We start from the raw sequence: 20,071 nt of genomic DNA on the forward strand, positions 1-20,071 counted from the left end.
CAAGGGAGCTGCCGTGGCCATTTCCCGTCGAAACTGAGCAGAGGGAAGCTTGCTCCTACCCCACGTGGAGCAGCAGCCCTCCCTCCTCCTGGTCCAGATCAAGGTGCCCTGCCTGTGACCCTGGCATGAAAATCTAAGAGGCATTTGGAGCCCTTGGGTCAAGGGCACCTTGTTGCATCTCCAGATGGCAGCTCTCTCAGTTTGGGAAACAGAACTTCTGAACCCACAGAGCCCAGGGTAGCAGTGATGGAGGGCATGACTGCACTAGTAGTCTGGGAAGGGGCAAGAGGCCATGCTACCCAGTCCTGCCCTGGGGCCCTGGACCCGTGTGTTCTACCTGCAGCCACACCGAACCTCATAAAGTTCTTTAATCTGATGGCTAACTGGAGCCAGGTGGGGTTGCCCGCGCTCTGCTGGGTCCAGTGGGATGGTATGGTGTGGGACAGGACTGGCAGACCTGAGCCAGGGTTCCCAGGGTGGGGTGTATGTTGTGGACTCCTGTGCAGGGTCGGCACCCAGAGTTCCTGAGAGGGGCAGCTGAGGTCTCGGAGTAGTACTGGCAGCTACACCCAGAATACCTGCCCCCTCTGGGGGAAAGCGCCCACAAAAGTAACTTGCTTGAAGCTCTGCCCAAACCCTCCTCTCCCAGGTGTTCAGGCCCCCTTGAGTGGGTGACGTGCAGGCCCCACCTGTGTCCAGCCCCCTCCCTCACCCTCTGCGGACCCCTGGAGAACCAGGCTGGGAATTCCTCCTTCCCCACCATCTGGTCCCAAGGGGTTCCCTCTGCGGTCCCAGGTGTGAGCAGAGGCATAAGCCTCGAGAAGCAGTGGTGGATGACACCGGTCAGGGCAGCCTGCCCGTTTGACCTGGAGTGCTCCACAGCCATCCTCAAGTGCACAGCGGCTGGACCAGACTGTCAACTGAGAGCGGCGTAGTGTGAGAGCTGGGAGAGGAGTTTTATGAAAGGACTTGCTGAGGACTGTAGCCTGGGAAACAGCCTCTGGGTAGCTGAGAAACTAACACCACATTCAAAGTGCCCCTCTGGGGGAGTTCCCGTCGTGGCGCAGTGGTTAACGAATCTGACTAGGAACCATGAGGTTGCGGGTTCGGTCCCTGCCCTTGCTCAGTAGGTTAACGATCTGGCGTTGCCGTGAGCTGTGGTGTAGGTTGCAGACGCGGCTCGGATCCTGTGTTGCTGTGGCTCTGGTGTAGGCCGGCGGCTGCAGCTCCAATTGGACCCCTAGCCTGGGAACCTCCATATGCCGTGGGAGCGGCCCAAGAAATAGCCAAAAAAAAGAAAGAAAGAAAGTGCCCCTCTGTCTTCGGCCTGTGAATTCCATCACTTTCACCCTGTGAGTCAATAGTCAAATATTAGAGAACTCTTCCCCAAAAGCTCATTAATTTCCCTGAAGAAAGTTCCCATCCCACGGTCCCGGGTTCGTTATGGCTATTTCTTGTAGATAAGTTTGCTTTTTGCCTAGAAACCTTGCAAATAAGCAGAGATAAGAGGGTGAAGTGAAAGGAACTGCTAACAGCTTGACGTTTTGCAGGAGTCTTGTGATCCAGCCTACGTGAGCAGCAGAAGAACAGAGAAATGTCATCTTCCCCGAAGGCCAGGTGGCTCCAAAACGTCTGCCATCCGCCTTTCCCGTTTCACCCTCAGCCCTCACGCAGACCTTTCCCCTTAGCGCAGAGGAGGCCCGACGTCTCCCCCGAGGTGAGACGGTTCTTGGGGACGTTAGTCTGCCATCTTCTCGGCCTGACGGCTTCTGAATCAAGTCTCTGTTCCTTCCCCATCTCCGGTCCTCAACTCACTGGCCAGTTGTGCAGCAAGCAGTAGGAGCTTGAACTTGGTAGCAGAACTGCTCCAAAGAGGGAGAAGCCAGTATAGGTATGATTTCGGCACTCAATCACACACCTTAGTAAGATGTTCCTGGGAGTCACAAGGATCAGATATCTCAATTAGTGATTTTAGTGCTTTCTCTGAGAAAAGCATTCATTAGAATGTTTTCTTGTGATGCCTCTATCTAAGGGACCTGTTTTTCCAAAGCACAGAGACCCTTGACCTGTTCTTCATCCTGATTCCCTTCAGGTGCACGTCCATCGGCGACTGCAGTAGCTAATGGCTTGATCCTTGTAGGACTGGCTGGTGGGCAACATTTTCTGTTTAGCAGTTCACCCCTTTTGGTCATAAATTCAACCCAGGTTTAGGAGGCATTTCATGATTGTTTGGCCCACAGTACTAGGAAGACTCAGGATAGTTTCATTGATAGGCCACTCAGTGTGCTGTCATTAGGTGGCCGCCGCTAACAGGGTGGCCCTGTTAACGGGACGGTATAGCCATCAAAGTCTCTGGACCACCTGCCCTACTCGTCTGTAATGGTCTGTTATGAGAAAATGATTCTCCTGTGTTGCTCCTTCCATATCTAGAGTTACACTTTTACAACTGTGTAAATCTTATACAGAACAATATATCTGGTTGACCATTTCAAGCTGCTCAGTTATTATTTTTGCCGGAGGCTCACTTACACATTGAGTAAAACAAGAAACAAAAATCTTATAGAACAGGCAGGAAACAAGCCATATAGCTAGTAGCATTAATAAAGTCTTAAGTAAGACCTTGGGCCCGTAATTTCCATCAAGCATCACCTAGTATATATACACGCCCGGTCGCCCGACGTGATTTGTTCTATACCAATTGCTACCTTTAAGGATAATGATGTATTGGCATTGATCATAAGTCACTCAGCCCAATTTCCTAGTGTTATTAGGCTGCTTATCCTCAGTATGATTTAATTGTTGCCAGTATAAGAGGGCCTTTAAATTTAAATGACTGTAATCTGATATTACCAATATAAATCTGTCCCATAGCTGAGGGAGGTGCCTCCTAATAAGCAGATATGGGTTTTGACAGAAATTTAGCGCATTGCTCTACCTGAGCTTGAATAAACACATACATATTCATATATAGACTTTTTTTTTTTTTAACTGCTGCCTCTGCAGCACATGGAGGTTCCCAGGAAGTGGTTGAATCAGAGCTGCTGCTGTGGCCCACTCCACAGCCACAGCAGCACCAGGTGACACCACAGCTTGCAGCAAAGCCGGATCCTAAACCACTGAGCGAGGCCAGGGATTGAAACCACATCCTCAGAGAGGCAACATCAGGCCATTAACCTGCTGAGCTACAGCAGGAATTCCAAACTCGAGTAACTTCTGAAGAAAATTCATGTTGATGGCCAGGGCCAGGACAAGTACAACCGACCAAGTGAGGGACATGCCACCTGGTGGCATCAGCAGTGCCTGAACAGAACTACATCTTCCTTGTTCTAGAATACATTTCCTGGAGTTCCAGTTGTGGCTCAGTGGTAACAAACCCAGCTAGTATCCATGAGGAGGTGGGTTCAATCCCTGGCCTCACTCAGTGGGTTAAAGATCTGTTGTTGCTGGGGCTGTGGTGGAGGCCGGCTGCTGCAGCTCCGATTCAACCCTAGCCTGGGAACCTCCATATGCCATGGGTGCAGCCCTCAAAAGAACAAAAAGAGATACATCTGCTAAGGGCCATTCAGTTAGAGCCTTAGAGAGGTGAAACCCACCAAGATACCCAGAAATACTGGATATAGTTAACTGACCATAAAGCAACAATTGGATTGATTTTTTTTTTTTTTTTTTTTTTTTTTTGGTCCTTTTAGGGCCGCACTGGTGGCATATGGAGGTTTCCAGGCTAGGGGTCTAATCGGAACTATAGCTGCCGGCCTACGCCGTAGCCGCAGCAACGGGGGATCTGAGCCACGTCTGCGACCTACCCCACAGCTCACGGCAACACCGGATCCTTAACCCACTGAGCAAGGGCAGGGATCAAACCTGCAACCTCATGGTTCCTAGTCGGATTCGTTTCTGCAGCACCACGACGAGCACTCCCTGGCCTGGTTTTAGAACTCTGCATAGGATGGTGCCCATGATAGAAAAGCATTTGATTCATGTGCAAAAGTTCAAGAAATCAAGAAAATACTATCAATGACCATACAGGTCAGTCCTGGCATCTTGGGATAACTGTTTACTTCTGATGTTTTCTTCTTCTCGTCCTGGTGCGGCATATTTCTCCTTTGGGCATTGTTTTAAGGTGAGTTTGAGGTCAGCAGTCTTCTCCATAGACCTGCCACTCCTGTGCCCATTGCCCCAGGTTGTTTCTCCAGAGTGTGGAGCTCAGGGCCCCCTTCACTGAGGGGTGGTGCATGCAGAAGGGCCCTCTGCAACTTCAGGGCAGGTGGGTAGTTAGCAGCACCAAGCAGGGTCTGTCCCACTTAGGAGCGAGCTAGTCTTACCCAGGAGCCCTTTTAATTTTTATTTATTTTTAGGGCATGTGTGGCATATGGAAGCTCCCGGGCTAGGGGTCGAATCGGAGCTCCAGCTGCCAGCCTATGCCATAGCCACAGCAAGAGCAACACAGGATCTGAGCTGCACCTGCGACCTACACCACAGCTGACAGCAATGCCAGATCCCTAACCCCTGAGCAAGGTCAGGAATTGAACTGACGTCTTCATGGATACCAGTCAGATTCATTTCCACTGCAGCACAACGGGAACTCCCCAGGAGCCCTTTTTAAGTAGAAAATTATGAATCCAAGAATGAATTCCCTTCATTTTCACTGTGCAGGGGCTAGTTAAGAGTGCCAGGTAAGGGTCCTGCCCTCTGGGTCAGAGAGGGTCCTTTAAATGACGTCCCCTCCAGTGTGCAGTCTCCTGGGCGCAGGTCACAGGGCATCTGATCTTCATCCAGAGATAGATTTTTGTGGTAAGCTTCAGAAACAAGCTTAGAATAAGCCTTTAAGAATTTAATTAAACCTTCCAGTAATGCAACGTAGTAACCATGAGCCATCTAGGAAGGAGCCTCGGGCAGTAAAAACAACTCAAAGACAACTAACAGTGCTAGAATTTAATATCTACTGAAACATGTTTTTCTTCTAATATTACCTTCATTTCTACAAAATGTTTGCAAAAAAAGTCTGGTTTCAATAAGCAGGACCCGATTATTTATTTAAGTGGAATTGATCATATAGGCTCTTTTAAATTGGCTTGGCTGGAACTGTTTTTTTTTGGGGGGGGGTTATTTATTTATTTATTTATTTTGTCTTTTTGTCTTTTTAGGGCCGCACCCGTGGCACATGGAGGTTGCCAGGCTCGGGGTTGAATCAGAGCTGTAGCCACCAGCCTACGCCACAGCCACAGCAATACCAGATCCGAACCACATCTGCGACCTACACCACAGCTCACAGCAATGCCGGATCCTTAACCCACTGAGCAAGGCCAGGGATCAAATCCGCAACCTCATGGTTCCTAGTTGTATTCGTTTCTACTGCGCCAGGACAGGAACTCCTGGAACTTTTTATAAGGAATCTCATATTGAACTTTAAAAGGTCTCTCAAAGCCAGGAAAATCATTCCAAGGACTGCCATCAAATTCTGCCTGCAATACATACAGATTTGGGTAGATTCCGCTCTTTTCAATGTCCCCAAAATATCTCGATTCCTGCAACTGCCAGGAGGTGGCACTCCTTATTCACCTGATAAGGCTTCTGGCGCACACACACACACACACACACACACACACACACACACACACACACACACACACACATTGCCCACCCCCAACAAAGTAACAGGTTGTTTTTCCAAGGGACTTTTTTTTTAAAACCCAATGAATTTTGTTACATTTATAGTTGTACAACAATCATCACAACCCAATTTTATAGCTTTTCCATCCCAAACCCCCAGCCCATCCTCCTCACCCCCAGTCTGCCTCCTTTGGAAACCATAAGTTTTTCAAACTCTGTGAGTCAGTATTTGTTCTGCAAAGAAGTTTGTTGTATCATTTTTGAGATTCCACATACAAGTGATAGCATATGACGTTGGTGTCTTGTTGTCTGACTAACTTCACTTAGCATGATAATTTCTAGGTCCATCCATGTTGCTGCAAATACCTTTATTTCTTTCCTTTTAATGGCTGAGTAATATTCCATGTCGATGGCCATTTAGATTGCTTCCATGTCTTGGCTACTGGGTTTTTTGTTTTGTTTTTTTTTTCTTTGCTCTTTAGGGTAGTACCCAAGGCATATGGAAGTTCCCAGGCCAGTGGTCGAATCGGAGCTACAGCTGCCAGCCTACACCACAGCCACAGCGACACTGGATTCCCCAACCCACTGAGTGAGGCCAGGGATCGAACAGGAATCTTCATGAATCCTAGTCGGGTTTGTCAACCACTGAGCCACGAAGGGAATGCCTTTTTTTTTTTTTTTTTTGGCAATCGTATATAGTGCTGCAATGAACATTGGACTACACATATGTTTTCAAGTCATGGTTTTCTCTGGATAGACGCCCAGGAGTGGGATTGCTGGATCAAATGGTTATTCTATTTTTAGTTTTTTGAGGAATCTCCATACTGTTTTCCAGAGTGGTTGAACCAGTTTACATTCCCACCAATAGTATAATAGGGTTCCCTTTTCTCCACACCCTCTCCAGCCTACCAAGGGAATTCATGGTTCCTAGTCGGATTCGTTAACCACTGCGCCACGATGGGAACTCCGAGAAAATATTCTCATTGAACTTATACAAATACCTGTATTGTCATGAAAATAAGAATGTTCACTGGGAGTTTCCAACTCCGGCAGGATCAGGTAGAGAGAATAATGATTCAATTCTGCTTGTAAAGGTATACTTTATGGAACAGATGTAAATAATAGTAACCTTAAGGAGAAAAGTTTCCTTGGATATGGAGGACAAAGACTAAAAATCAGCAATATTTCAGACAAAAAGGCATAAAATGTATCATTAATCCCTATGTATTAATTCTTCTTAAGCTCGATCTGCTGTTAACAGTTTTACAAAGCCATCAGGTTTTTTGTAAGAATTCTGTAATTTCTTGGAGTTCCCGTCGTGGCTCAGTGGCTAACGAATCCGACTAAGAACCATGAGGTTGCGGGTTCGGTCCCTGCCCTTGCTCAGTGGGTTAAGGATGCGGCGTTGCTGTGAGCTGTGGTGTAGGTTGCAGACGCAGTTCAGATCCCGCAGTGCTGTGGCTGTGGTGTAGGCTGGCAGCTGCAGTTCCGATTAGACCCCTAGCCTGGGAACCTCCCTATGCCACAGGAGCAGCCCTAGAAAAGGCAAAAGAAAGACAAAAAAAAAAAAAAGAATTCTGCAATTTCTTATCCAGTTCAGTGGTATGATCTGAGTTATCAGAAATGTTTACCTTCAGATTTTGTCCTACACTTTCACTTTTTCTCTCCCTCTCTTTAGAACAAAATTACTTTCTTTCCCCTTAAGAAAATGCATATCCATTCTACCTTCTTTTTCCTTGCACATAAAGATGTTTTCCTCATTAATTTTAGTAGTTTTAATTATATATTTAATTAGAATCCTTAACCTTAAAAATCTTAATTTCTAGTGAAAACTAAGTGAGCAATTATGAACTGTCTTTCACGTTAGCACTCTGTAGATTGGCAATTTATAAATATTATAATTTCAGAAATGTCTGTTTTCTTATAGAGTATATGCCTCATTGTAGCAGCAAACATACTTACTCATATCTTCAATTTCTCTGTCAAAGGAAGCTTATATTCTGTAATTAGTGTTTCAGGATTTTGTCTTACATGGAAATGAGCTGCACAGTGGATAAATTTGGAGGGAGCAGGAAGCTCCTCCTCTTTCTTGGTAATTTGCATCTCTTCCTTCTGGCTGTTCCTGAATTATACTCTTTATAATAAATAAATAAGGGAGTTCCCATCGTGGCACAGCAGGAATGAATCTGACTAGGAACCATGAGGTTGCGGGTTCGATCCCTGGCCTTGCTCAGTGGGTTAAGGATCCAGCGTTGCCTTGAGCTGTGGTGTAGGTCGCAGATGTGACTCGGATCTGGCATTGCTGTGGCTGTGGTGTAGACCTGCAGCTGTAGCTCCAATTAGATCCCGAGCCTGGGAACTTCCATATGCCTCGGGTGCGGCCCTAAAAAAAGCAAAATAAGTAAATAGATAAATAAATAAAATGTTTCTCTGTGTTCTGCAGCAAATTAATTGAACCCAAGGAGAGAGCGGTGGGAACCTCTGATTACAGCTGGGGTGGGGCGCCCAGGCGACAAGCTGGTGTCTGTGGTGGGCAGAGCGGCTGTCTGTGGAGCTGAGATCGCAACCTGTGGGATCTGGCGCTGCATCTGTGTAGACGGTGTCAGAAGTAGATTGAATTGAGTTGAATTCTCAGACCTCTTGCAGAAAGCCCTCTCCCCTGCACGCGCACACGCACACACACACACACACACACACGCACACACACGCGCGCGCGCACACGCACACACTGAAATTGGGTCCAAGAACCTATTAAATAACAACAACAAAAAAAGTAAATTTGAAGATCTACTCGTCTTTATTGACTGATTCACAAATGGGGCAGCGCCCCATCCAGCAATTAGAAAGAAGCTCCAGTTAGTTGTAGAAAGAGACGTTTTTATTTTTTTTTATTTTTTTGTCTTTTTGCCTTTTCTAGGACCACTCCCGCGGCATATGGAGGTTCCCAGGCTAGGGGTCTAATCGGAGCTGTAGCCACCAGCTTACGCCAGAGCCGCAGCAACGCGGGATCTGAGCCGCGTCTGCAACCTACACCACAGCTCACGGCAACGCCGGATCGTTAACCCACTGAGCAAGGGCAGGGACGGAACCCGCAACCTCATGGTTCCTCATCGGATTCATTAACCACTGAGCCACGACGGGAACTCCAAGAGACATTTTTAAAGGCAAGGCAAGGAAGCTGTAACAAACGAACAAGAGTATTTCAGGCTTAGGTAACCCTCCGACTGAGATGGAAAGTTCTTCTTGGGGTTTCCTCCCAGTGCTGACGGGAGATTCCAGGTTGGCTAGTTAAAGTTCACCCTCCTGGGGAGGCTGGAACTGCAGTTAGGTTAGGTAGTAAGTCTTGGTTTGCTGGTGTGGGCTTAGCACGAATGACTCCATCTGGGGCCTGCTGTTTCTCTTTAGCAATCCCCCTTTTGCTCACCCTTAGCTTAACTGGAAGACGCAACCAAAATTTAAGACTTTAGCGCCACTCCTAGCTCCTGCTCTGAAGTTCTTGCTGTGACCCAAGCCGCTGCAGTGACAACACCAGGTCCTTTACCCTTTGTGCCACAAGGGGACTCCCAAACTCACAATTTTTAAGGAACAGGTGAACTTTGAACTGTGTCTAGAGCCACATTTCTGATTTTGCAAAAGATTTACAAGGACAGTTGCTTTTAATTCCTCAAAGAACTGTGTTGCGACTTAAATGACACCATGTATCCATCTGCTCACAAACCCTTTTACAAGAACCTAGGAAGTTTTTCTTTTCTCCTTGGCACATTTAGCTTAGGGGGAGAAGCCTAAAATTTCTGTTATCAGGCTCTGAATATCAGTTTCCAATTTCGTAAAATTTCTGATTCTAGTGCGAAATAAAACTAATATTTTATTTCTTGTCTTATATACAAGACAAGAAAAATTTAAACATAAAAAAATGTCTTTGCCTGTTGTTCTCTCCTCCCCTCTCCCCGCTGTGCACTGTGTATCTGAATCATGCACGGACCAACCTTCCCCACGGGCAGAAATGTCTGCTCAGCCACAACGAGCAGCCGTCCAGTGTCAGCCGGACAACCCCTTCATAAGAGCATTCCTTCTTGTGAGAATAAAGGGCCCCGAGGACCCCAAGAGCTGGACTGTGTCACCTGTTCACACTACGTCATTTCATGTCCAGCCCTGCTCAAAAAACGCATTTAAGCATACGCCTTGACGGCTAGTGGGCGTTTCTTCTATTTTATATTTTTCCGACCACACCCGTGGTGCGCAGAAGCTCCCAGACCAGGGATCCCACCCAAGCCACGGAAGTCACCACGCCAAAGTCTTAACCACTGGGCCACCAGGGAGTTTCCTCATTGATTTTAGTTTTTAGCTGTTTAAGGGAATAAGGTAGTAGTTAACCAGAGACCCCTTGGAGTCCCAGCGGTTCCAGGAGGAGCCTATGTGGGGCCTTCGATGGTGGGAGATTTGAAGGTGGATTTGAGGTTGAAAATTGCCCCTTGAGGGCAATCTCTGCTCCGCTGCCCCACTGATTACAACTGAGACATGGCTCCTGGGCCAGGGTTTTAATGATGGGCCCTTGGAGGCCTTCGGTGCAAGGTGTTATTTTAGGGACTTGCAACTCTAGTAGGCCCCAAAAAAGGTTTGAATGACCCTTTTGGGGGTGGGGCTGGTGTTGCCTTTTTTCTTTTTTTCTTTTTCTTTTTGTCTTTTTGGGCTGCAGCCGCGACATAAGGAAGTTCCCAGGCTAGGGGTCAAATCAGAGCTGAAGCCGCCAGCCTACACCACAGCCACAGCAATGCTGGATCCGAGCCGAGTCTGCCACCTACACCACAGCTCACCACAACACTGGATCCTTAACCTACTGAGGGGGGCCAGGGATTGAACCCATGTCCTCATGGGTACTAGTCGGGTTCCTTACCACTGAGCCACAGTGGGAGCTCTGGTCTAACAGTTCTCAAATGTTATATCTGTGCTGCCAACTTTTGCAGTTTTGTTTTTGTTTTGCTTGTGACATTCCCATTTGCAATCAGGCTTCACTTAAGGTTTTACTCAGCTGAGGACTTGCACTGGACCAAGTCCAGCTTGACTTCAGCCTAGTTCATGCCCTCACTCAGTTTGGTTTTTAAGTCAGACCCAGTCGACCTCCAGCAGGTAAACACCAACAGTTCCTAATGTGGAGTCAGGAGACTAGGAGAGGATTGGACCAGCAGACGTCCACAAATGAGGCCCGCAGACCAGAGGCTCCAAGTAGATGGGAGTCGTTGTACCGCCGCTGACAGCTCTCAGACAGATCTGGAGAGTCAAGGGACTGGGGTTTTCCATCACAAGAGGGAACTAGGAACCCTGTGGCCTGGGGCTCCTTCCCAGCGAGAGTTCGGGGCGAGGCTGCGTGGGTGCCCATGGGGATGGCGGGCTCAGGGGTGGGGTGGGGGGCTATGTCTCCACCCTCCCGAGACCTGCCCCTGCCCGGCCCAATTAGAGCAGTTAAACCCTTCACCCTTGGGACTCAGACCCAGAAAAGAGAAAAGGTCCTTTAAGGGCGCTGAGCCAGCAACGGGGCCAGAGCAGAGGGGGAGGAGGAGGCCTGGGGCTTCCTGGAGAGGCTGGGAGGCTGTGAGGAGGGAGACCCAGGCCCCCGGAGGGGAGGGAGGGCCCGGCAGGCCCTGTCCTGCTCAGGCTCCAGGGGACGGGCCAGGGCTGGGTCCCCATCTGGGGGAATGGGCCCTGGGGGGCCCCCGGAGGACAGCGCCTGGTTGTGGCCTGCACCTGCTCCAGGTCCCCCTCACCATGTCTTCTCCTCCAGGCGAGGGACCGGAAGATGGTGGGAGACATCATTGGGGCCCAGAGCTATGCCTCCACCGCCAAGTGCCTGAACATCTGGGCTCTGGTCCTGGGCCTCATTCTGACCATCGGAGCCACTGTTCTTCTGGTGTTTGTATACATGGCAGCATATGAGATGGCTTTAGCGTTCATGCAACGTCAAAGGCTACGCCCACGGCAGGCGTCCCAAGGCCTCCATTATCCACTGCGAGTCCTTCCTCCTAGGGCTGTGGCCCTGCTCCCTGGTCCCTACCCCATTATAAAGAAGTTTATACCTGTTGCCAATTGAATTCGATAAAGGTCACCTCTAAGTCAAGGTGCTGTGATGGCCTCTGGGGGGCACTGCTGTGGGTCCCAGGCTGCCGTGGCAAAAGACCACCTTCGCCTTGCCCCCCATCTGCTCTGCTGTGAGGAGGGTTAGGACACCATTGCCCACACAAACCAGTCCGAAGGACAAGACACCGCTGGGACTAATGAGCCATCATAGCAAGGTCACAGGATGCAGAGTAATATATAAAAGTCGCTTGCTCTCCTACATGCCAGCAATGAACAAGTGGAATTTCAGATGAAAGCCTATCTTTCACATTAGTTCCCCAAAAGGCGAAATGCATAGGTATAGATGCAGGGAAGAATGGGCAAGACCTATATGAGGAAACACACGAAAGAAATCAGGCTGTGGGCGAGACAGTCCATGTTCCACGCACAGCAAGACTCAATATTTTGGCGACATCAGTCCTTGCCAGGTTGGTCTATAGAGTCAACGTAATCCCAGCCAACATCCAGGCAGGTTCTCGTGTGGATACCTACACCCTGATGCTGAACAGGCCAGAACAGCCTGCATGACCGTGAACAAAGTCGGGGGATGCACACGACCTGGTTCCCACACTTTCTGTAAAGCTACAGTGACCAAGACAGTGTGGGGCTGGCAAGAGACTGGACGGATACCTCGGTGGAGCAGAACAGAGCCCCGACACAGACCCACACAAATAGAGCCAAGTCATCCTTGGCAAAGGAGCAAAGGCCATACGACAGGAAAGGCGAGGGAGAGCCTTTTTCAACAAATGGCACGGAAGCTACTGGGCATCCGCCTGGGAAAACTAATCTGGACAAAGACCTCACTCCTTTCACAAAACTGAACTTGAAATGGATCATATACCCAAACGTGAAATGCGAAAGAATACAAGTTTTAGAAGAGAAACATAGGAGAAAATCTAGGTGAGCTTGGTGTTTTGGGCAATGATGTTTTAGCCACCATGCCAAAGGTATGATCCATGGGAAGAAATGGATACATTTGAGTCAGTTAAAATTAAAAACTTCTGGAGTTTCCATCGTGGCGCAGTGGGAACAAATCCAACTAGGAACCAAGAGGTTATGGATTCGTTCCCTGGTATCACTCAGTGGGTTAAGGATGGGGCATTGCTGTGGCTGTGGTGTAGGCTGGCAGCTGTAGCCCCAATTCAACTCCTAGCCTGGGAATCTCCATATGCCACAGGTGTGGCCCTAAAAAAATTAAAAAGCCAAAAAAAAAATGGTCCAATGATCTGGGCATCTCACCGAAGATATTTAGCTGACAAGTATAAGAAAAGAGGCTCAGCACCATACGTCATCAGGGAAAGACAGTTTGGGTTTCTTTGCTTTTGTTTTTTTTAAAGAAAAACAGGAATCATTCACCCTTCAGAAGAAGGAAGTTCATGCCGCAACGTGGATGAAGCTTGAGGACACTAACGCTCAGCAGAGTAAGTCCGTCGTCGGCGAAGGACCAAGGCTGTGTGATCCCACGCGCGTGAGGGCCCTGGAGGAGCCAGCTCCACAGAGACAGGAAGCAGATGCGGGGGCAGGGCGGGGGAGGGGGTGGGAGGGAGTGGTCCGTGGGGGCAGAGTGTCAGTTTGGGAAGATGGAAAGTTCTGGAAGTGGATGGAGGTGATGGTGGCACAACCACGTGACTGTGCTCCTCGGCCCCGAGCTGTGTGCTTGGACCCGGGCAAGATGGAGCAAGGTGTGTTCTGTATGGTTCACCACACTGAAAACAAAACGAAGACAAAGAAAGTCCTGCGTGGATGATGCGATTAATGATTAGCTCAGGTGCTCTCCCCAGACAGGGCTGGAAACCAGGCCTCTGTTTAGCCAAGAAGGGCTGTTAGCAGGACCTTGAGATGTGCAGTCCAACCGCAGGACAACAGGGCCCATAAACTCATTCAGGGGCTCAGTCATTTGTTCCACCCTCCCAGGACCAAGACAATGCACCAAATCAGAAACAACAGGAAGTAGAAAACACTGAGAAATAGAAACTAACCCAGAAAGGGAACACTGGGGCCCTTCTGACATCCAGACACAGCTGCTCCGTCTCTGCATCAAGAAACACTTCTCAAAGCATCTCCTCTGCCACTGACCCTGGAGATGATCAAGAGCCAGCACGAGATGGACGGGCTGGGGGCTCCCCAGACCTCAGCCCCCGTGGCCACCACGGTGATCACCATCCCCAGGGAGACCTCCGTGCCCGACCACATCGTCTGGTCCCTGTTCAACACCCTCTTCCTGAACTGGTGCTGCCTGGGCTTCGTGGCTTTCGCCTACTCCGTGAAGGTGGGTGGGCGTCAGTGGAGGAGGGATGCGGGGTGGCGGGGCGGGGGGACTCCAAGAAGGTGTGTGTGAGCCTGGAGAGGCCCCCTGCCCAGATGTGCCATGAGGTGTGTGGGGAGCTGATGCGTGTGTCCTTCCGTGTGTGTGTGTGTGTGTGTGTGTGGCTTGGGGCTCCTTCCCAGTGAGAGTTTGGGGCGAGGCTGCGTGGGTGCCCATGGGGATGGCGGGCTCAGGGGTGGGGTGGGGGGCTGTGTCTCCACCCTCCCGAGACCTGCCCCTGCCCGGCCCAATTAGAGCAGTTAAACCCTTCCTTCACCCTTGGGACTCAGACCCAGAAAAGAGAAAAGGTCCTTTAAGGGCGCTGAGCCAGCAACGGGGCCAGAGCAGAGGGGGAGGAGGAGGCCTGGGGCTTCCTGGAGAGGCTGGGAGGCTGTGAGGAGGGAGACCCAGGCCCCAGGAGGGGAGGGAGGGGCCCGGCAGGCCCTGTCCTGCTCAGGCTCCAGGGGACGGGCCAGGGCTGGGTCCCCATCTGGGGGAATGGGCCCTGGGGGGCCCCCCGGAGGACAGCGCCTGGTTGTGGCCTGCACCTGCTCCAGGTCCCCCTCACCATGTCTTCTCCTCCAGGCGAGGGACCGGAAGATGGTGGGAGACATCATTGGGGCCCAGAGCTATGCCTCCACCGCCAAGTGCCTGAACATCTGGGCTCTGATCCTGGGCCTCATTCTGACCATCGGAGCCACTGTTCTTCTGGTGTTTGTATACATAACAGCCTACCATATGTTAGAGCGCGCAAAGAGTAACAGAGGCTACTAGCAGCCATCCACGGCCCAGCCCAAGTCCCCCACCATCCACACTGGCCCTGCCCCACCCCACCCCCTTCCTACAGCAGGTGCTAGAGACCTACCTGTCCACAACTGGGTTCAATAAAGTGCTCTTGCCTGTGAAGCTGCTGTGCTGTGCTGTTTCCCGCGGAGGGGCCCTGCTGAGAGTTCCCAGTGGCCTCAGGGGGGCACAGAGCCCTCCGCCCAGGGCGCTCGTGCCTCGGCCCCCTTGGACAAACCCCTCGGAGGACAGATCCCTTCCTCCCACGGAACCAGGCTGGTCCTGCTGGGTGGAAGGGTCTCCCAGACAGCGGGGACCCTGGGCCTTGGGGTGCGAGCCTTTGCCAGAGCCTGGGCCGCACACGGGAAGCAGGCGCCCTCTCAGCCCAGTGCCGGGAGACTTGTCCCAGGCGGGCACTCCTGTCTCTGAGGCGCTGGAGGGCGTGGGTGTGGGGACCCAGGACCACGGGTGTGCTGGGGGCCACCCTGGAGAGGCTGGAGGGGTCCAGGCAGCCACAGGCTGGGGTCAAGCCCCTTCTCCCCCGGGCTCGCCTCGCTCCCTCACTCCTGTCTGGCTCTCCCCGAAGCCAGCAGCTCTTGAGGCTGGGTTCAGTCCTGGCGCCGGGCGGGATGGGTGCCCCACCCCCACGGTGCCCTACCTCCGAGGCCTCGAGGGTTGGGGTTCTCCTTGGCCCTCTGTGGCTGCCCCCTGTGAGCTGGGGAGGCTAGTTCCCCGGGAAGGTGGGTCCTGGAGGAGGGCTGGTGGAACCACCCCTGGGGTCCAGGAAGGCCCGCCTCGGGGTGCCACAGGCAGCTGTGAGCAGAGGTCATAAAGGGCGGTTCCCACGGGGCAGCCACCGTGTCCCGTATCACCGAGGTGGGCCTGCTGTGTTGCAGGGTGTTTCCTGGGCAGGGCTGAGAGCGTTGGCCAGGCAGGGAGGGGCAGAGCAGGGGTCACAGAGCTGGGGGTCACCGCTGGGAGGAAGCCCACCTGGGAGCAGGCAGAGCTGGGAGGTCTGACAGCCAGGACCGGGGCGGGGGGCGGGGGGGAACGCGGGAGGGGGGACGGGGGAGGGGGGAACGGGGCGGTGGGCAGGGGGAGGCAAATCTGGCGCTCTTTCCTCTTAGCACTCGGGAGAGAGCACTCTGTCTCTGCTTTGCCTGGAGTGAGCCCGGGAGGAAGTGGCTTGTGGGGCCTCCTGAAGATGCCCTGCCCCGGGGTGGCCCTGAGGGGGACCAGGGCAGAGCAGGACAGGGGTGCTCCCGCGTGGAGGGCAGACGCTGCTCTGGCCGCACCCCTGGCTCCCTTCCTGGGCGCTGCTGCTCAGGGAAGCCTCCAGCCGCCCCAGCACCCCCAGCAGGGGTCTGAGTGTCTGGGCAGCGCCCCCTGCCCGACTCCGGGGCTCTGCTGGCTCCTGGCCCCGCCCCACCTTGGGTCCCTCCTCCCCAACCCAGGGGGGTGGGTCGGCCAGCCTCCCCTCCCCCAGGACCCTCCTTCCTGGGGCCGCCCCCCCTCGGCTCACAGGCATCAAAGCCCACCCTGGGACCCCAACCCCCCAGCCGTGCCCCGGAGGGAGGAGACCGCGGCTCCCGGGGACACACGAAGGGGCCTGCGTGAGGGCTGGGGCGTGTCGACCCGAGAAATTGCGTAACCTAAAAGCTGAGAATTGTGTGTTATTCGGGAATTTTCTGAGGACTTAAGCCTGGGAGACGGACCACTGAGGACATGCAGACGTTTCTAACAAAGACCAGGCAGTCTCAACATCAAAAGATCACTCTTTTTTATTTTATTTTTTTCCCCAAACATTACTCATAATTAAAGAAAAGCAGACACCTCAAGTTAGGGAATTTAGCGCTTTTCTAGGTATGGGAAGATGCGAGAGTCCGGGCCCCTCGAGATCGGCCCTTCGGTGTGTGTGCACCTCAGCTTCCTGCACCAGGTCCCTCCTTCCCATCCTGGTCCCTGGGGGGCGGCGGGGCGGGGGGGAGAGGCTTCGGTGGCTTGCTGGCTGCCGCATCCTTAGCTTCCCGCTATGGCAGCAGCATTTTCGTCCACAGGGGGTCCACGCCTGGCATCGGTGTCAGGGGAGGGACAGTGAGGCCGTGCCCCCCCCCCCGGCTCACCCCGCAGCTGCCCAGCTGGCTGTGGGCAGCGTCTGCCCCGGGGCACCCCAAGGGCCCGCACATCTGGACGCCGGGCAGAACCGGCGGGATCAGGGACAGGGGCTGATTTCCAGGGCAGGGCAGGGCAGGGGCTCTCCTCCCCCTGAAGAGCGGGGGCCACTGGGGCTGTGTCTCCAGAGGTGGACGGCGGACCCCGCCCCCTCCCCCAGCCGCGAGTCAGGTCCCCTGCAGGCGTCCCGAGCCGGAGCCCACGAGGACTCTGCACACACGGAGGTCCACCCATTTCAGCCCCTTCAGACGCGCCGGAGGGGCTGAAATGGGGCCAGGAAGCCCCGGGGATATGAACTGACTCACACCCTGGCCATCCTGGGACCGCCTGGAACTCGGTTTCTTCCCTCCCTGGAAACCCGGGTCTGGCAACCGATCAGCTGCGGATGCCTAGTGACTGACCCTCTGCTGGCACCAGCCCCCGTCTGTAAGGCGAGCCTGTAACTTCTCTGGAAGGTCTTGGTGGTGGGTGTTCCCCAGCCCTGCCTCTCTGCTTTCCTCAGAGCACGTGGGACTCTTGCTACTTGAATCTGTGCCTCCCTGGTTGCAAGTCCTAAATCTCCAAATAAACACTTTTCTTAATCACACGTTTCTGTTGTTGGTTTTGGGGGCTTTGTTTTCCTTTGGTTGCCCCGTGGTGTATGGCGTTCAATGCCGGATCCTTAACCCGCTGTGCGGGCTGAGGAGCGAAGCTGCGTCCCAGCATGTCAGAGATGCTGCCGGTCCCCGTGCGGCACAGCAGAAACTCCAGGGTTTTTTATTTTGTTGTGTTCTGTTTTCGTTTTTTGCTTTTTTATCGACAGGGCCAAGTGGGTTCTGTACCCAGCACGGTCCTTCTCCAGAGGAACCCCTGCCCCCCAACCCTCGTCCAGTTGCTGCCCCAGGTGAAGGGCCCAAAACAGGCCAGGCCTGAGGACTTGCCCAGCCGGACTCAGAGCAGCAGAGCCAATGGGACAGGCGGGGTGGGCTCATTCTCAGGGCCAGGCTGGGGCCCCTCCCCAGGTGGAAACACAGCACACTCGGGGCCAGGAAAGGCTTTCTTTTATTAAACTGTAGACACACATGTGTATGTGCTGCTGTGAAAGGAGGGGCTGCCTCAGGCCGCAGGCAGATGCTAGTAGCCTCTGTAATCCTTTATGAGCTGCAGAACTGCTTGGAAAATTACCAGAGAGCCAGTGGTGCAAACGATGATGAACGCAATGATCAGAAGGAGGCCCAGGACCAGAGCCCAGATGTTCAGGCACTTGGCGGTGGAGGCATAGCTCTGGGCCCCAATGATGTCTCCCACCATCTTCCGGTCCCTCGCCTGGAGGAGAAGACATGGTGAGGGGGACCTGGAGCAGGTGCAGGCCACAACCAGGCGCTGTCCTCCGGGGGGCCCCCCAGGGCCCATTCCCCCAGATGGGGACCCAGCCCTGGCCCGTCCCCTGGAGCCTGAGCAGGACAGGGCCTGCCGGGCCCCTCCCTCCCCTCCTGGGGCCTGGGTCTCCCTCCTCACAGCCTCCCAGCCTCTCCAGGAAGCCCCAGGCCTCCTCCTCCCCCCTCTGCTCTGGCCCCGTTGCTGGCTCAGCGCCCTTAAAGGACCTTTTCTCTTTTCTGGGTCTGAGTCCCAAGGGTGAAGGAAGGGTTTAACTGCTCTAATTGGGCCGGGCAGGGGCAGGTCTCGGGAGGGTGGAGACACAGCCCCCCACCCCACCCCTGAGCCCGCCATCCCCAGGGGCACCCACGCAGCCTCGCCCCAAACTCTCACTGGGAAGGAGCCCCAAGCCACACACACACACACACACACACACACACACACACACACACACACACACACGGAAGGACACACGCATCAGCTCCCCACACACCTCATGGCACATCTGGGCAGGGGGCCTCTCCAGGCTCACACACACCTTCTTGGAGTCCCCCCTCCACCACGTCCCTCCTCCACTGACGCCCACCCACCTTCACGGAGTAGGCGAAAGCCACGAAGCCCAGGCAGCACCAGTTCATGAAGAGGGTGTTGAACAGGGACCAGACGACGTGGTCGGGCACGGAGGTCTCGCTTCGGATGTTGATCACCGTGGTGGCCACGGGGGCTGAGGTCTGGGGAGCCCCCAGCACGGCCACCTCGTGCTCCTCCTTGAGCATCTCATATGTTGGGGGTCCTCCATGGGCACCAGTGAAGAAGGGCTGGGAAGCGCAGTTCATGGTGCCCAGGAGAAGCTGTGGTCTGGAGAGGGGATGTGCAGGGGTGCTCTGTTTCCCCAGTAGTTTCGATTTCTCTACAGTTTCCTTTTCCTGGCTTTTGGGGGAACTGCCAACGGGCTGGGAGGAGGAGGCGGGGCGATCCGGGGAGTGTCAGGTTACACCGGGGTGGGTGGGTGGGTGGAAGGCTGAGGGCCCAGTGGGAGCTTCCTGCCCCAGAGCGACAAGGGGCAGAAGGGTTTCCTTTGGCCTTCCAGGGTCTCGGCCGAGATGAAGGGGAGGAAAACAGATCCAAGCTGACGCTGTGGGTACCTCTGCACACGTGGGCGAGACCCAGACACCCCGAGTAACTCCCTGCAAAGGCTGAAGCCAGCTTTCTCGCCGCCTGCAGGGAGAGACGAGATGTTGGGGAGCACTGGGGGGAGGAGACCAGGAAAGGCACCCAGATAAGGCTGAGGTTTCACCCCGAGTTCAGCCCTTGCCTTCTCCACCCGTGAGGGAGTCTAGAGAAGAGGTTGCCCCTCCGTCCTGGTGCAGGAGGGACCCTCAGGACCGGAGGCTTCCCTGACACCTGGCAGGGCCTTTCGAAAGGGTCCTTCTACTGGGCTTCAGAGCTTCGCTCCCAAGTGTTCAATTTCCTAAAAGTACCAGCTGGTGACTGAAGACAAAGGCACAAACTAAAGGTTGAGGATTATGTTTCTTTGGCAGAATTTCTGAGCCCCTCAAGCCAAGGATGCAGCCTCTCAGGTGGCTCTGAGGGGCTGGTCCAAGGGGTTGGGGACATGCAGGAGCCTTTTTTTTTTTTTTTTCGCTTTTTGCTTTTTGCCTTTTCTAGGGCTGCTCCTGCGGCATATGGAGATTCCCAGGCTAGGGGTCCAATCAGAGCTGTAGCTGCCGGGCC

The 20,071-nt window shown here is 53.3% G+C and overlaps 2 protein-coding genes across 2 annotated transcripts; one reads left to right on the forward strand and one right to left on the reverse strand.

The window, feature by feature from the left end:
- On the forward strand, positions 13,532–14,932 carry IFITM1 (interferon-induced transmembrane protein 1). Its single transcript, XM_003124230.2, has 2 exons — positions 13,532–13,990; positions 14,612–14,932. The coding sequence occupies exons 1-2, from the start codon at positions 13,805–13,807 to the stop codon at positions 14,798–14,800; spliced, it is 375 nt and encodes a 124-aa protein (XP_003124278.1). The 5' UTR covers positions 13,532–13,804; the 3' UTR covers positions 14,801–14,932.
- On the reverse strand, positions 18,095–19,173 carry IFITM3 (interferon induced transmembrane protein 3). The gene is given in 2 exon segments (NM_001201382.1): positions 18,095–18,286; positions 18,928–19,173. Coding segments are annotated over 2 exon segments (438 nt in total).

Source organism: Sus scrofa, chromosome 2 (genome assembly GCF_000003025.6).
Source record: "Sus scrofa isolate TJ Tabasco breed Duroc chromosome 2, Sscrofa11.1, whole genome shotgun sequence".
In the NCBI taxonomy this organism is placed as follows: domain Eukaryota; kingdom Metazoa; phylum Chordata; class Mammalia; order Artiodactyla; family Suidae; genus Sus; species Sus scrofa.

Bases quoted from the DNA above. Each gene is read 5' to 3' on its own strand.
- IFITM1 (XM_003124230.2), top strand. From the start codon at position 13,805: ATGATCAAGAGCCAGCACGAGATGGACGGGCTGGGGGCTCCCCAGACC. The intron at 13,991-14,611 runs GTGGGTGGGCGT...CTTCTCCTCCAG, and splicing joins CTTTCGCCTACTCCGTGAAG to GCGAGGGACCGGAAGATGGT.